Source organism: Podarcis liolepis (genome assembly GCF_965112155.1).
Source record: "Podarcis liolepis genome assembly, chromosome: 9".
NCBI lineage: Eukaryota > Metazoa > Chordata > Lepidosauria > Squamata > Lacertidae > Podarcis > Podarcis liolepis.
Window position 1 is genome coordinate 11,686,463 of NC_139564.1, and position 13,695 is coordinate 11,700,157.

Genomic DNA, 13,695 nt, shown 5'->3' on the forward strand with positions numbered 1-13,695 from the left:
TCCTACTTTGGAGGTCTTTAAGCAGAGGCTTGACAACCATATGTCAGGAGTGCTCTGATGGTGTTTCCTTCTTGGCAGGGGGTTGGACTCGATGGCCCTTGTGGTCTCTTCCAACTCTATGATTCTATGACCCTGTGGGAGTCTGAGTATTATCTATGTAGAGGTAAGATGACTGCTTAAGCAACTGTAACACTCATGCAGTCCAGTAGCCTCCGATAGTCATTAGTCTTTAGTTACTAGTTTATTTTAGTTTGCAGTACAGTGGTGCCTCGCAAGACGAAATTAATTCGTTCCGCAAGTTTTTTCTTCTTGCGAGTTTTTCGTCTTGCGAAGCACGGTTTCCCATAGGAATGCATTGAAAATCAATTAATGTGTTCCTATGGAAACCGCTTGCCAGGCTGGCGGTGCAGAGAAGGGCTTTTCTCCCCACCGCAAGCCTTCAGGACAGGTACGGGAACAGAGGGGAAGGGGCGCAGCGCTTCTCCTCTGTTCCCGGGGCTTGCGGTGGGAGGAGGGTTTTTCCTCCCCACCGCCAACATTCAGAAGCATTCTGAATGTTGGCGGTGGGAGGAGGGTTTTTCCTCCCCACCGCCAACATTCAGAAGCATTCTGAATGTTGGCGGTGGGAAGGAAAACCCTCCTCCCACCGCAAGTCTTCAGGACAGCCATCCGAAGGCTGGCGCGGGGAGAAGGTCTCTCCGCCCCACCGCCAGCCTTCGGAGCAGCCTTCCGAAGGCTGGCGGTGGGGCGGAGAGACCTCCTCCCGCAGCCAGGCTTCGGAGCAGCATTCCGAAGGCTGGCAGTGGGGCTTTCGTCTAGCGGGTTTTCCGTCTTGCGAGGCGTTCGTCTTGCGGGGCACCACTGTAGCTGTAAAAGAATAAAGAAGTTATGCTTCAGAGCCATCGTTTGTATAGTTCATACTCTGCTGTGACTTTGGCACTGAGTTTGGTCTCACAGCTCAAAGGTGTAAGTCCATTGCACTTAGACCTGCTTCCCCGCAGTGGAAGGTCTCTGGAAGTGCTTTCCCAGCTCACTTGGCCCAGTCGGGGCTGAAGAGGTTGAGCCCAGTTGTTGGCACCGGCTCAAAGGCAAAGCTGACACTAATCTGGCCCGCCGGTCAGTTTAATCCAGCCCCTGTGGCAGTTTATTTCCTGGTTGGTTGGCCGGCCCTTTGGTGGGCCCTCACGGCCCTTCACTTCATCAAATCTGGCCCTCTTTGAAAAAGTTTGGACACCACTGCTCTAAACACTACACTGAACTGGGTGTTAAATCCTTTTGATGCCGGACTCTATGCTCCCTTTATGGCTTTGAAGTGGTCCCATAATCTGCCCCTTAGGACTGACTCTAAGGCAAAGCCATACCTTTCTTCCATTGACAAAAGGGTTGACTTAACATCTGCCTTTATCAGAATATTATCTAACTGGGATGACAGCAGGGTGATTTAAGCAGGTCCATTCCGGCCACTAAAGGTCCTTGCCGGTTCTCCAGAGGTTCAGCGTGAGTGGGGTAGCCTGGGAGAGGCCATTCTCAGTGGCAGCCCTTGAATTGTGGAATTTCCTCCCACATCTGACACATCTGGCATCTTCATTATCCAGCTCCCAGGATACCTTGCAGTTTCTTCAGAAGGACACACATTAGCCTGTGGTCCGGAGCTTCCAAGAATGAAGTTCGGCCATTAAGGCCTTTCTAGAAATTTCCTCCATGCTCCAAGGCCATTGTCAGGCAAATGGCATCTTTCAGATTTAGGATATTGAGGCACAGCAGCTGTCTGGCCCTTCCTTAAACTGTTAGGAGAAACTTGGTTGGAACCAGTTTGATTTCGTGTGAGATGGCAAGCATTTTTTAAAAAAATAATACTTGAGATTATGGAAAACAAGGCTTTAGTTGTGTGGGGCAACCTCTCTTTGCCTGTGGCCCAAAATTAGAGCTGTGGAATCAAGAGGACTCAGATCGGCACTCCTGTGGCCTTTGTGAGGCTAAAGATGGGGTCTATAGCCTGGGAATTGTCGTACGCATGGCATTCCTTACTGCTCCTGGTCCCTGAAATTTTGCTTATGGGCTTTTTCTTTCCAGTTTATAAGAAGAGCCTCGGGGATGACATCAGCTCCGACACATCTGGCGACTTCCGACAAGCCCTGTTAACTCTGGCTGACGTAAGAGAGCCTCCAGAAATTCTCTTGTTATCTGTGTCTTGCCCGTTTACGGCCAGGTTGGGATTCCAAGATTCCCAAATCTGTTAGCTTATTTGTGGTATTTCTTTCTTTTTGGGATTCTGCACCTCTCTTTCAACAGGCCCTATGGCAAATGTTGGGTCCAAATCCTGTTGATCTCCTCCTGCACTGAGTTCCGATAATGATGGCACGTTCAGAAGAAGGCTGTGCATGAGATAAATGTTGAACTCCACAGCTGCATTGGCTTATATACCGTATTTTTTGCTCTATAAGACTCACTTTTTCCCTCCTAAAAAGTAAGGGGAAATGTGTGTGGGTCTTATGGAGCGAATGCAGGCTGCACAGCTATCCCAGAAGCCAGAACAGCAAGAGGGATTGCTTCTTTCACTGCGCAGCGATCCCTCTTGCTGTTCTGGCTTCTGAGATTCAGAATATTTTTTTTCTTGTTTTCCTCCTCCAAAAACTAGGTGCGTCTTGTGGTCTGGTGCGTCTTATAGAGTGAAAAATACAGTAACTGGTCACTCTGGCTCTTATAAATAGACAGTTCAGAGCGTAGGAAACTGCCTTGAGTCAAACCATTGGTCCACCTTATACTGAATGGCAGGACTTATTCAGCATTTGGCAAGACTCTTTCCCAAATAAATTGTCAAAAGAAGAAATATTTAGCGGTGGGCACCAAATTTCGTGCCCAGGGCACCATATTACCAAATTCCACCCCTCCTTCTGCATTCAAAGCAGATGTTCCACCATAGCCCTTTGCTTCAGCTGACCCTTCTCCTGCCCCCAAATCTGTTGCCTGGGGTGGGGGCATCACCCATGGGAGACTGGTGCCTGGTAATGCCTGGTCAACCTATATAGGTAAAGGTAAAGGGACCCCTGGCCATTAGGTCCAGTTGTGACTGACTCTGGGGTTGCGGCACTCATCTCGCTTTATTGGCCGAGGGAGCCGGTGTACAGCTTCCGGGTCATGTGGCCAGCATGACTAAGCCGCTTCTGGCGAACCAGAGCAGCGCACGGAAACGCCGTTTACCTTCCTGCCGGAGCGGTACCTATTTATCTACTTGCACTATGATGTGCCTTCGAACTGCTAGGTTGGCAGGAGCAGGGACCGAGCAACGGGAGTTCACCGCGTCGTGGGGATTCGAACCACCGACCTTCTGATCAGCAAGTCCTAGGCTCTATGGTTTAACCCACAGCGCCACTTGCACGTAAATCCATTGCTACAGGAGTACCCTAAGCCCTCCTGCAAAGGATACCTTGTCATGTCTGTTCTCGATCTCCCGTTTGCTTGTGACATAGGACTGGCGCCAAATGCTGTTTAATGTGACGGGTGCTCTTTGCTTTTTAAAACCTCTCTCATTGTGTTCACAGGGCCGAAGAGATGAGAATCAAAGACCGGATGAGCAGCTAGCAAAGAAGGACGCTCAGGTAACAGCAATTCAGAAAGGTGTCGGCTGCAGGTTTGGCCAATCAGGAAGTTTCCAAGCTGTTTAAAAACGTTTCTTAAGAGTTTCTGAGCCGGCAAGCCGCCTGAGAAACAGTTTCTATCCCAATGTGATTTTGGTTTTAACGCAGTGTAAGGTAGTCTCTATGGGAGTATATTGTATTTAATTATGGGGTATCAGAGTTTTTAGGGGGCTAACCAGGCTGGGATATCTGGGATAGCAGGCTTGTTGGTTTTTGAAAGTCTGATGTAGATTTTTTCAATTTCGTTGTTCTGTATGGGACAATGACAATAAAGATTATCGTATCATATTGTATTGTAAGCTGTGCAGGGCTGGGATTGTTCCATCCTTCTGAAGAAGCATTGGGGGGGGGGGACAGCGGGATGTCTGCATCTCCAAAAGGACATTGGAGAGTTGGAAGGAAGTGCATAATAATAATAATAATAATAATAATAATAATAATAATGATATAATTTTAAAAAAATATTTATATTCCGCTCTCCCCAGCCGAAGTGGGGCTCAGAGCGGCTGACAACAGTAACAATAACACAGTTTACATAAAATCACAATCAATTAATTGAAATGCATTCTAAAATCAATTAATTCTAAAATCAATTCAGAATCAATTTAATGACAACCATTTGGCTAGAGTTCTCTGAGGATTACAGAAGGAGAGAGGGGGGTCAGACTGTGCCTTGGCCAACAGCCTGGTGGAAGAGAGCAACACAGAGGCTTTTGGCTTGAGGACGCTTCTGCATTTGAGACCTTTTTTCTTTAGGGAGGAAATACATTGGTAAGGTGTACAGACATAAGCCAGAGTGTGGACAAACCTTAGCTGCAGATCATGGTTATGGAGGAGAGATCAGGTTCAGACAACACACTAAACCAAGGTTTGTCTTGTGCTTACTTTAAAAGCCCGGGGTGATGCAAATCAGGTGCGATACCAGCACATCCGTGTGTTCGTGCAAACACAGCCTCTTGTCTGCAGTCCTACCCATGCTTGCCAGGGAGTAAGCTCCACTGAAAAGGAGGGCAAATACTTCTAAGCGGACGTAAACAGGGCGATACGATAGGGGTGTATGAAATTCTTAATGGAAGTTTTCAGAATTACAGTGGTGCCTCGCAAGACGAAATTAATTCGTTCCGCAATTCTCTTCGTCTTGCGGGTTTTTCGTCTTGCGATGCACGGTTTCCCATAGGAATGCATTGAAAATCAATTAATGCGTTCCTAGGGAAACCACCTTCAGGCCAGGTCCGGGGACAGTCTGTCCCCGGACCTCTTCTGAAGGCTGGGGGGGGGGACAAGGGCTTTTCTTCCCACCCCCAGCATTTTAAAAAGCCCTGGGACAGCGGAGGACTTCTCCGCTGTGCGGGGCTATCTTAAAATGCTGGCGGGCGGCATTTTAAATCGCCCCGGACAGCGGAGGACTTCTCCGCTGTCCGGGGCGATTTAAAAGCCCCTGGGAAGGCAGGCAGGGGGGACAAAGACTTTCGCCCCCTGCCCGCCTTCAGAAGGTGTTCCCGCCCCCTGCCCCACTTCGGAACAGCTTTCCGAAGTGGGGCGGATGGGACAGGTGTCCCGGCCCCCCGCCCCACTTCGGAAAGCTGTTCCGAAGTGGGGCGGCGGCGGCAGGTGTCCCCGGCCCCCCGCCCCACTTCGGAAAGCTGTTCCGAAGTGGGGCGGCGGCGGCAGGTGTCCCCGGCCCCCCGCCCCACTTCGGAAAGCTGTTCCGAAGTGGGGCGGCGGCGGCAGGTGTCCCCGGCCCCCCGCCCCACTTCGGAAAGCTGTTCCGAAGTGGGGCGGCGGCGGCAGGTGTCCCCGGCCCCCCGCCCCACTTCGGAAAGCTGTTCCGAAGTGGGGCGGCGGCGGCAGGTGTCCCCGGCCCCCCGCCCCACTTCGGAAAGCTGTTCCGAAGTGGGGCGGCGGCGGCAGGTGTCCCCGGCCCCCCGCCCCACTTCGGAAAGCTGTTCCGAAGTGGGGCGGCGGCGGCAGGTGTCCCCGCCCCCCCGCCCCACTTCAGAAAGCTGTTCCGAAGTGGGGCGGCGGCGGCAGGTGTCCCCGCCCCCCTCCCCCCTTCGGAACATCGTTCCGAAGTGGGGCGGCTGGGGCAGCTGTTCCCGCCCGACCTCCCCACTTTGGAACATCGTTCCGAAGTGGGGCGGCTGGGGCAGCTGTTCCCGCCCCCCTCCCCCCTTCGGAACATCGTTCCGAAGTGGGGCGGCTGGGGCAGCTGTTCCCGCCCCCCTCCCCCCTTCGGAACATCGTTCCGAAGTGGGGCGGCTGGGGCAGCTGTTCCCGCCCCCCTCCCCCCTTCGGAACATCGTTCCGAAGTGGGGCGGCTGGGGCAGCTGTTCCCGCCCCCCTCCCCCCTTCGGAACATCGTTCCGAAGTGGGGCGGCTGGGGCAGCTGTTCCCGCCCCCCTCCCCCCTTCGGAACATCGTTCCGAAGTGGGGCGGATGGGGCAGCTGTCCCCGCCCCCCTCCCCCCTTCGGAACATCGTTCCGAAATGGGGCGGCTGGGGCAGCTGTTCCCGCCCGACCTCCCCACTTCGGAACATCGTTCCGAAGTGGGGCGGCTGGGGCAGCTGTTCCCGCCCCCCTCCCCCCTTCGGAACATCGTTCCGAAGTGGGGCGGCTGGGGCAGCTGTTCCCGCCCCCCTCCCCCCTTCGGAACATCGTTCCGAAGTGGGGCGGATGGGGCAGCTGTTCCCGCCCCACCTCCCCCCTTCGGAACATCGTTCCGAAGTGGGGCGGATGGGGCAGCTGTTCCCGCCCCACCTCCCCCCTTCGGAACATCGTTCCGAAGTGGGGCGGCTGGGGCAGGTGTCCCCGCCCCCCTCCCCCCTTCGGAACATCGTTCCGAAGTGGGGCGGATGGGGCAGCTGTTCCCGCCCCCCGATTCGGAACAGCGTTTTAAAATGCTGTGGGTCGGCAGCGCTTCGCTCCCGACCCCCAGCATTTTAAAATCTCCCCGGGACAGAGACTTCTCTGCTGTCCCTTGGAGATTTTAAAATGCTGGGGGTCGGCAGCGAACGCTTCGCTCCCGCCCGCCAGCATTTTAAGATCGCCCGGGGCAGGCGGGGGGAGGCAGGCGGGGGGGGGAGCAAAGACTTTTGCCCCCCGCCGTCCTTCAGAAGAGGTCCTCTTCTGGAGGCCGGCTGTGGGCGAAAGTCTTTGCTCCCGACCGCCAGCATTTCCCTATGGGCTTTCGTCTTGCGATGCAAGCCCATAGGGAAATTCGTCTTGCGAAGCGCCTCCAAAACAGAAAACCCTTTCGTCTTGCGGGTTTTCCGTCTTGCGAGGCATTCGTCTTGCGGGGTACCACTGTATGCAGTGTGAAGAAAACAGCTAGGGTTTCTCCCTCCTCATAATGTAAGAACTTGTCAGCCAGGGGAAAGGATTGGCAGGAGATTTCAGGACAGGCAGAAAGTACTTCTTCACATAAGTAATGATGAACCCCAGACAGAGGGTGGCCAGAGGCAAAAAGTAAGAGGGCATCTGCACCTTTATTGATTTTTATTAAATTTTATTTAGTTTTTTCAGATTTTGAAATTTACAAACAATTATCAGACAACCAACATGGAAAGAGAATTCCAAAGAATCTCCTGGATTTACCTCCTTCCCTTTGTGGGTCCTTATATTAACCTTTTCCTCCTGCATCTTGTCTATTAATCCAAAACTATTAAATCTCCATTATCTTCAACTTTAAACTATAATAATAATAATAATAATAATAATAATAATAATAATAATAATAATAAATTTTATTTATACCCTGCCCTTCCTGGTTCAGAAAACCGGGCTCAGGGCAGCTAACAACAAATTTAAAACACTTAATTGATGCAACAAAAAACAACTTAAAATACCGTATAAAATGTGAATAACAATAAATTCAGAATTCAAAAATCAATTTAGGGGGGAAATCCATCCAATAAACATTAGATGATCCCCAGGGCTAGCTGGCTAAATTAGTCCTATTTGGGCCAGCGAGGAGACCAGGGGAGAAACTATAAGTGTTATTCCAATTCGACTAATAATTTTAATGGTTTACATTGGTTTTTAAGGTAAATTATATATTTTCCCCATTTCTTATTTAAAAATGTCTTCCTGGTTTCTGAGGGCTTCTGCACCTTTAATAGCTGCAGAAGGGGCTGAAATTCCCTCAGCAACTAAAGCTGCATGAGCCCCAGCCTTCCTCCTTTGCTAACCTAACTCGGAAGTGTTTAGAATGCAACAGAGACCAGGCAAAGCATGCAGGCAAGCTTTTAATCTGTAGTCGTCATCTTCTTCTTCTTCTTCTTCTTCTTCTTCTTCTTCTTTTAGATCCTGTACAACGCAGGCGAGAAGAAGTGGGGGACCGACGAGGGCAAATTCATTGAGGTTCTGTGCTTCAGCAGTTTCCCTCAGCTGAAAATAAGTAAGAAACCATTCTGGGGGTCTTCTCTTTTTTTGTGCTGCTCAGCAAAGGGAGACAGAAAGGGCAGGTCTTGCGAATTTTTCTTCCGCCTGGAGATGCCCCTTAACAGCGCTGGCGTTCTTATCTCTTGTCATTCCTAAGCCTTTGAAGAATACAGAAATATCAGTGGGAAGAAATTGGAAGACAGCATCCAGAGCGAAACCTCCGGAAGTTTTGAAGACCTGCTACTGGCCATAGGTAAGGAGGACTTGAGGAAATTGGGTCTGTGTGAGATATACCTACAGTCATACCTCGGGTTACAGACGCTTCGGGTTGCGTGATTTCGGGTTGCGCACCGTGCCAAACCCGGAAGTACCGGAATGGTTACTTGCGCATTCACAGAAGCGCTACATCGCCGTCCCCTTCTCCTTGTGCCCTCCATCTTTCCCAACATCAGGGTCTTTTCCAGGGAGTCTTCTCTTCTCATGAGGTGGCCAAAGTATTGGAGTCTCAGCTTCAGGATCTGTCCTTCCAGTGAGTGCTCAGGGCTGATTTCCTTCAGAATGGATCGGTTTGATCTTCTTGCAGTCCATGGGACTCTCAAGAGTCTCCTCCAGCACCATCATGCAAAAGCATCAATTCTTTGGCGATCAGCCTTCTTTATGGTCCAGCTCTCACTTCCATACATCACTGTGTGCAAATGCAGTTAACATAATTACCCACAAGGGGGCAGGAGTAAGGAAAAATACCGACAAAGGCATTGTAAACAAGCACGGAACAGAATGCATTAACATGCATCTGCTCTGAATAGAGGGTTGGATGTTTTGCAAGCGCTGTGGATGCCCACCAATTTCACTTTTCTGCACAACCTTTGCACTCCTCCAGAGCTCTTCCAGCAGAGAAAATGCAGTAATGGTGTCAACTGCTAACCCTCTTCTTTCTTTCTTTTTATAGTCAAATGTGCAAACAACACTCCAGCGTTCTTTGCTGAAAGGCTGCACAAGTCTTTGAAGGTAAGGACACAAGACGCTGCCTTCTTAAATCAGTCGTTCAACCTTTATCGGCGTACAAAGGAAACAGGAATATTTGGGTCGAAACATACAATTGGCATCTGTTCACAGAAGGAGATGCTTTGAGATGAAACTATAAGGTTAAAAAGTACCAGTCAGGTCTTATGATGACGTCGTTTCAGGGTCGGATTTAGGTTTGATGAGGCCCTAAGCTACTGAAGGTAATGGGGCCCTTTATGTGTCCAGCTGTCCTTTGTCAACAACAAATTGTCGCCGTTTTTTGTGTAGAATATTATATGGTAATTTATGGACATACAGTCATATCTTGGGATAAATACGCTTCAGGTTGAGCGCTTTCGGGTTGTGCTCCGCGGCAACCCGGAAGTAACGGAGTGCATTACTTCCAGGTTTTGCCGCTCGCGCATGCGCAGACGGTAAAAATGATGTCACGCGCATGCGCAGAAGCAGCGAAACGTGACATGCGCAGATGCGCTGTCGCATCTTACGTTATGTTCAGGATGCGAACGGGGCTCCAGAACGGATCCCGTTCGCATCCCGAGGTACCACTGTAATAGGTATCTAAATCCATTTGCACATAACAGAATGTGTATTTTATCAAAGTAGTTGTTGAACTGAAATACAATTAAGAAGAAGTATATTAATAGTGAAATTTTTGGGGAGGGGCCAAGGGAGTGGGGCCCTAAGCTATAGCTTGTTTAGCTTATACATAAATCCAGCGCTGCGTATTTTCATGGCGTTGCTGACATATTCTGCTCCTTTCTCCATACTGCCAGGCCCGCAGCTATTCAATAAAAAGAGAAACCCTGTAGGAATCAGAACAGTTTAGCCTCTCCTTCAGAATGAGGCTCAAACATTTGTCGTTGATTACTTCATAAAATGGGACTCGGGTGGCACTGTGGGTTAAACCACAGAGCCTAGGACTTGCCAATCAGAAGGTTGGCGTTTCGAATCCCCGTGACAGGGTGAGCTCCCGTTGCTCGGTCCCTGCTCCTGCCAACCTAGCAGTTTGAAAGCATGTCAAAGTGCAAGTAGATAAATAGGTACCTCTCCGGTGGGAAGGTAAACGGTGTTTCCGTGCGCTGCTCTAGTTTCTCCAGAAGTGGCTTACTCATGCTGGCCACATGACCCAGAAGCTGTACGCCTGGTTCCCTTGGCCAATAAAGTGAGATGAGCGCCGCAGTCCCAGAGTCGGTCACGACTGGACCTAATGGTCAGGGGTCCCTTTACCATTTACTTCATAAAATAGACAGTAGAACAAGACATGTGCAATGGTCTTGGCCTGTCCTACACCACAAGGACAATACCTCTCTGAATTTGGAACCTTGGAGAACCTTTCCTGCAAGATTGCAGGCAGCATAGCACTGAATCTTGCAAGGGAAAAAGCTATGCGCGGATGAGGATTGTATAGGTGGTGTTGCTATGGAGCAGCCTTGCCAAACAAAGGTGGGGGGAGGAGCCTTCTTAGGGCTCTCTGTTGGACTCCAGTTCCCATTAGCCCCAGCCAGCATGATGGGATATGAAGTCCAACAATATCTGGAGAATGGCAGGGCATCCCTGAATTAGAGGGAAGTTTTCTGCAGTTTTTTGCAAAACACGTAAATAGTGTGTGTGTGTGTGTGTGTGTGTGTGTGTGTGTGTGTGCTTTTCAAAGTACAGAGTCTGTAGAAGAGGGAGTTACTGGGTTCTTTTTGGTTTTTACTTTTATAATGTGTTTTTGTGTTTTTATATTGTGTTGAAACTACTCTGATACCTGGGGGTATTGGGCGGTATACAAATTTTATAAATAATCATGATGATGATGATGATGATAATTATCCCTTTCCTTGTTGATAGGGGGCTGGGACAGATGAATTCACGCTGAACAGAATTCTGGCATCCAGGTCAGAGATTGACCTCTTGGATATTCGAGCTGAATATAAGAAACTGTATGGCGTCTCCTTGTATTCTGCTATTAAAGTGAGTACCTCAATCGCTTCAGCTACATTCTAGAACTCTTTCTCTCTCTGTGTGTGAATCCACTTCTTTGGTCTTGGACATGAAAGACACTGTTGGAAAGCAGAGGGAGACTGAAGGTGATGGAAGTTAAGGAACATTTGTCCTCTCTTACTTGGGGCAGATCCCTAAAAGTCACCCGGGCTCTCTTAATTCTTCACAGATGGTTCTATGACACAGTAGACCAATCCTCTCCCAGCCCTGATAGCATGTGTAAACCTAAGATAAAGGTAAAGGACCCCTGGATGGTTAAATCCAGTCAAAGGTGACTATGGGGTTGCAGCACTCAGCTCGCTTTGAGGCCGAGAGCGCTGGCATTTGTCCACAGACAGCTTTCCGGGGCATGTGGCCAGCATGACTAAACTGCTTCTGGCGCAACGGAACACCGTGATGGAAACCAGAGCGCACGGAAATGCCGTTTACCTTCCCGCTACAGCGGTACCTATTTATCTACTTGCACTGGTGTGCTTTCGAACTGCTAGGTTGGCAGGAGCTGGGACAGAGCAACGGGAGCTCACCCTGTCACGGGGATTCAAACCACCGACCTTTTGATCAGCAAGCCCAAGAGGCTTAGTGGTGTTAGACCACAGCGCCGCCCGAGTCCCGTAAACCTACCAAGCTCTAGCTGGCAACCTGGCATTGTGCTGCAGGCTTTAAACATTCTCACGCTTTTCTGGGCTTGAACAATGCTGCTTATTGGAGAGGGAGAAGCAGCGACGGTAGCCGTTCTGACTGCACCATGCCGCCAAAGGACGATAAGAAGAAGAAGGACGCGGGCAAGTCGGCCAAGAAGGACAAGGAGCCCGTCAACAAGTCCGGCGGAAAAGCCAAGAAGAAGAAGTGGTCCAAAGGGAAAGTAAGAGAAAGTAAGGGAAAGTTGAACAACCTTGTTCTGTTTGACAAAGCTACTTATGACAAGCTGTGCAAGGAGGTGCCAAACCACAAACTCATCACACCTGCTGTGGTCTCTGAAAGGCTGAAGATTTGAGGCTCCTTGGCTAGAGGAACTTCTCAGCAAAGGCCTAATCAAACTGGTGTCCAAGCACAGAGCCCTGGTCATCTACATCCGAAACACCAAGGGGGGTGATGTGCCAGCTGCTGGGAAGGACATATAAAAGGTTCTTGGGAGGTTTTTAGACTCTGTAAATGACTAAAATAAAATAATTTGAACTCCTGGGGGAAAAAATGAAGATGCTTTAAAACTGTAACCACCACTACAAAAATTAAAAAATAAAACTCAAAGTAAATATTACAGGTGGTGGAAATCTGTGTGAGAGCAACCATGTTTGCATATGCAGATGCCCATGAGTGGAAAAGCTGAGGCTTCCTTGAGCCTGCAGATAGACAGACTGCGGAGGCAAGCTCACTGCCCAGATGTCTGCTGATAACGAGGGCCTCCCCGGGCTATCATGTTGAGTGGAAAACAAGCTCAGCTGTTAACTTGGTGGTTTTATGGGGGATCCAGATGTCTTTTTTAAAGGTTTCCTTTCGCCAGCCCTCTCTCTATAGCAGCAGCGTTCTCTTGCTAGACAGGAAAGCCTTTGCTCAGTTTAATGGTCCTCCCATGGCCTCGGTCTTGCTCTATGGCATAGTTTAATGGGTGATGTGGCCGGGCAGCCATAACTACAGCGCAGTGCTGCTTTTGTCTATAAATGGATTTACCACGTTAAGAGATTGAAGCGTGCCTCTTTAATGTGGCTTCCTGACTGTTTTTTGTTTTACCCCCTTTGCAGTCTGACACTTCTGGGGATTATGAGACCACGTTGCTCAGGATCTGCGGTGGAGACGACTGATGGGGATGAAGCGCCGAGCCCTGGAGTTTCCTGCTTTGCGCTGCAGTCCTCCTCTGCGGAGTTTCTGAATGTTTAAACGAGTGTAAAATTGCCACTGCGTTTTCTTTATCGCTTTCTCAATTAGGCTCTGTAACAAGCAGATGCTTATTTTAGCACCTCCCTCCAGGCAATTGATGACATTTGCCGCCACACACGCTGTGCCTTCGGATGAAACCTGTGCCCAAAATTGTACGGGCCAGATCTGCTGGCGCTAAAGAAATTGTTGATGCCCGTGAGGTTGGAATCTGCCTAGATATATGAAAGACATAAATCAATGAGTTGTATATATCCAGTATCTAGTGCTCTCTCTCACTATTTGAATACAGCTTCCCCCTGCCAAAAAAAATTCCTTTACCCCCATATTATTATTGCTTTCTGCTTTTATATGCGAAGATCTAGCTTATCAGCACATGCTGCTTTTTCTAAAGCACCATGCAGCCATTGTGGTTTTCAAGCTGTATTGCAGAATCAATGTAGCTGACACTGACTTTATTATAAGTTAGATTCTTGGGGAGAGGGAGAGCTGGCAATAAGGAAGTGGCCCACTGCCAACTGGCAACACATTATGAGTAAGTAAATAAGTAAATTTTTATTTATACCCCACCCTCCCCGGCCAAGACTGGGCTCAGGGCGGCTAACATCAAATGTCAAGTACAGTGGTACCTCAGGTTACATACGCTTCAGGTTACATACGCTTTAGGTTACAGACTCCGCTAACCCATAAATAGTACCTCGGGTTAAGAACTTTGCTTCAGTATGAGAACAGAAATCATGCTACAGTGGCACGGCGGCACCGGGAGGCCCCAATAGCTAAAGTGGTGCTTCAA

General features: G+C 49.5%; 2 protein-coding genes across 2 annotated transcripts in view; both read left to right on the forward strand.

The window, feature by feature from the left end:
• ANXA3 (annexin A3) overlaps nucleotides 1–13,163 on the forward strand; it is a 38,230-nt gene extending 25,067 nt beyond the window's left edge. Inside the window, exons 7-13 of the mRNA XM_083458999.1 lie at nucleotides 2,074–2,153; nucleotides 3,543–3,599; nucleotides 7,941–8,034; nucleotides 8,176–8,271; nucleotides 8,968–9,026; nucleotides 10,878–11,000; nucleotides 12,770–13,163. Coding sequence (XP_083315125.1) covers nucleotides 2,074–2,153; nucleotides 3,543–3,599; nucleotides 7,941–8,034; nucleotides 8,176–8,271; nucleotides 8,968–9,026; nucleotides 10,878–11,000; nucleotides 12,770–12,829 — 569 coding nt within the window. The 3' untranslated portion in view covers nucleotides 12,830–13,163. The remainder of the gene's footprint in view (nucleotides 1–2,073; nucleotides 2,154–3,542; nucleotides 3,600–7,940; nucleotides 8,035–8,175; nucleotides 8,272–8,967; nucleotides 9,027–10,877; nucleotides 11,001–12,769) is intronic.
• Nucleotides 11,731–12,209, forward strand: LOC310685983 (small ribosomal subunit protein eS25-like). Its single transcript, XM_083459143.1, is given in 3 exon segments — nucleotides 11,731–12,021; nucleotides 12,025–12,038; nucleotides 12,040–12,209. Coding segments are annotated over 3 exon segments (372 nt in total). The 5' UTR covers nucleotides 11,731–11,775; the 3' UTR covers nucleotides 12,152–12,209.
• Nucleotides 13,164–13,695: the final 532 nt, after the last annotated feature.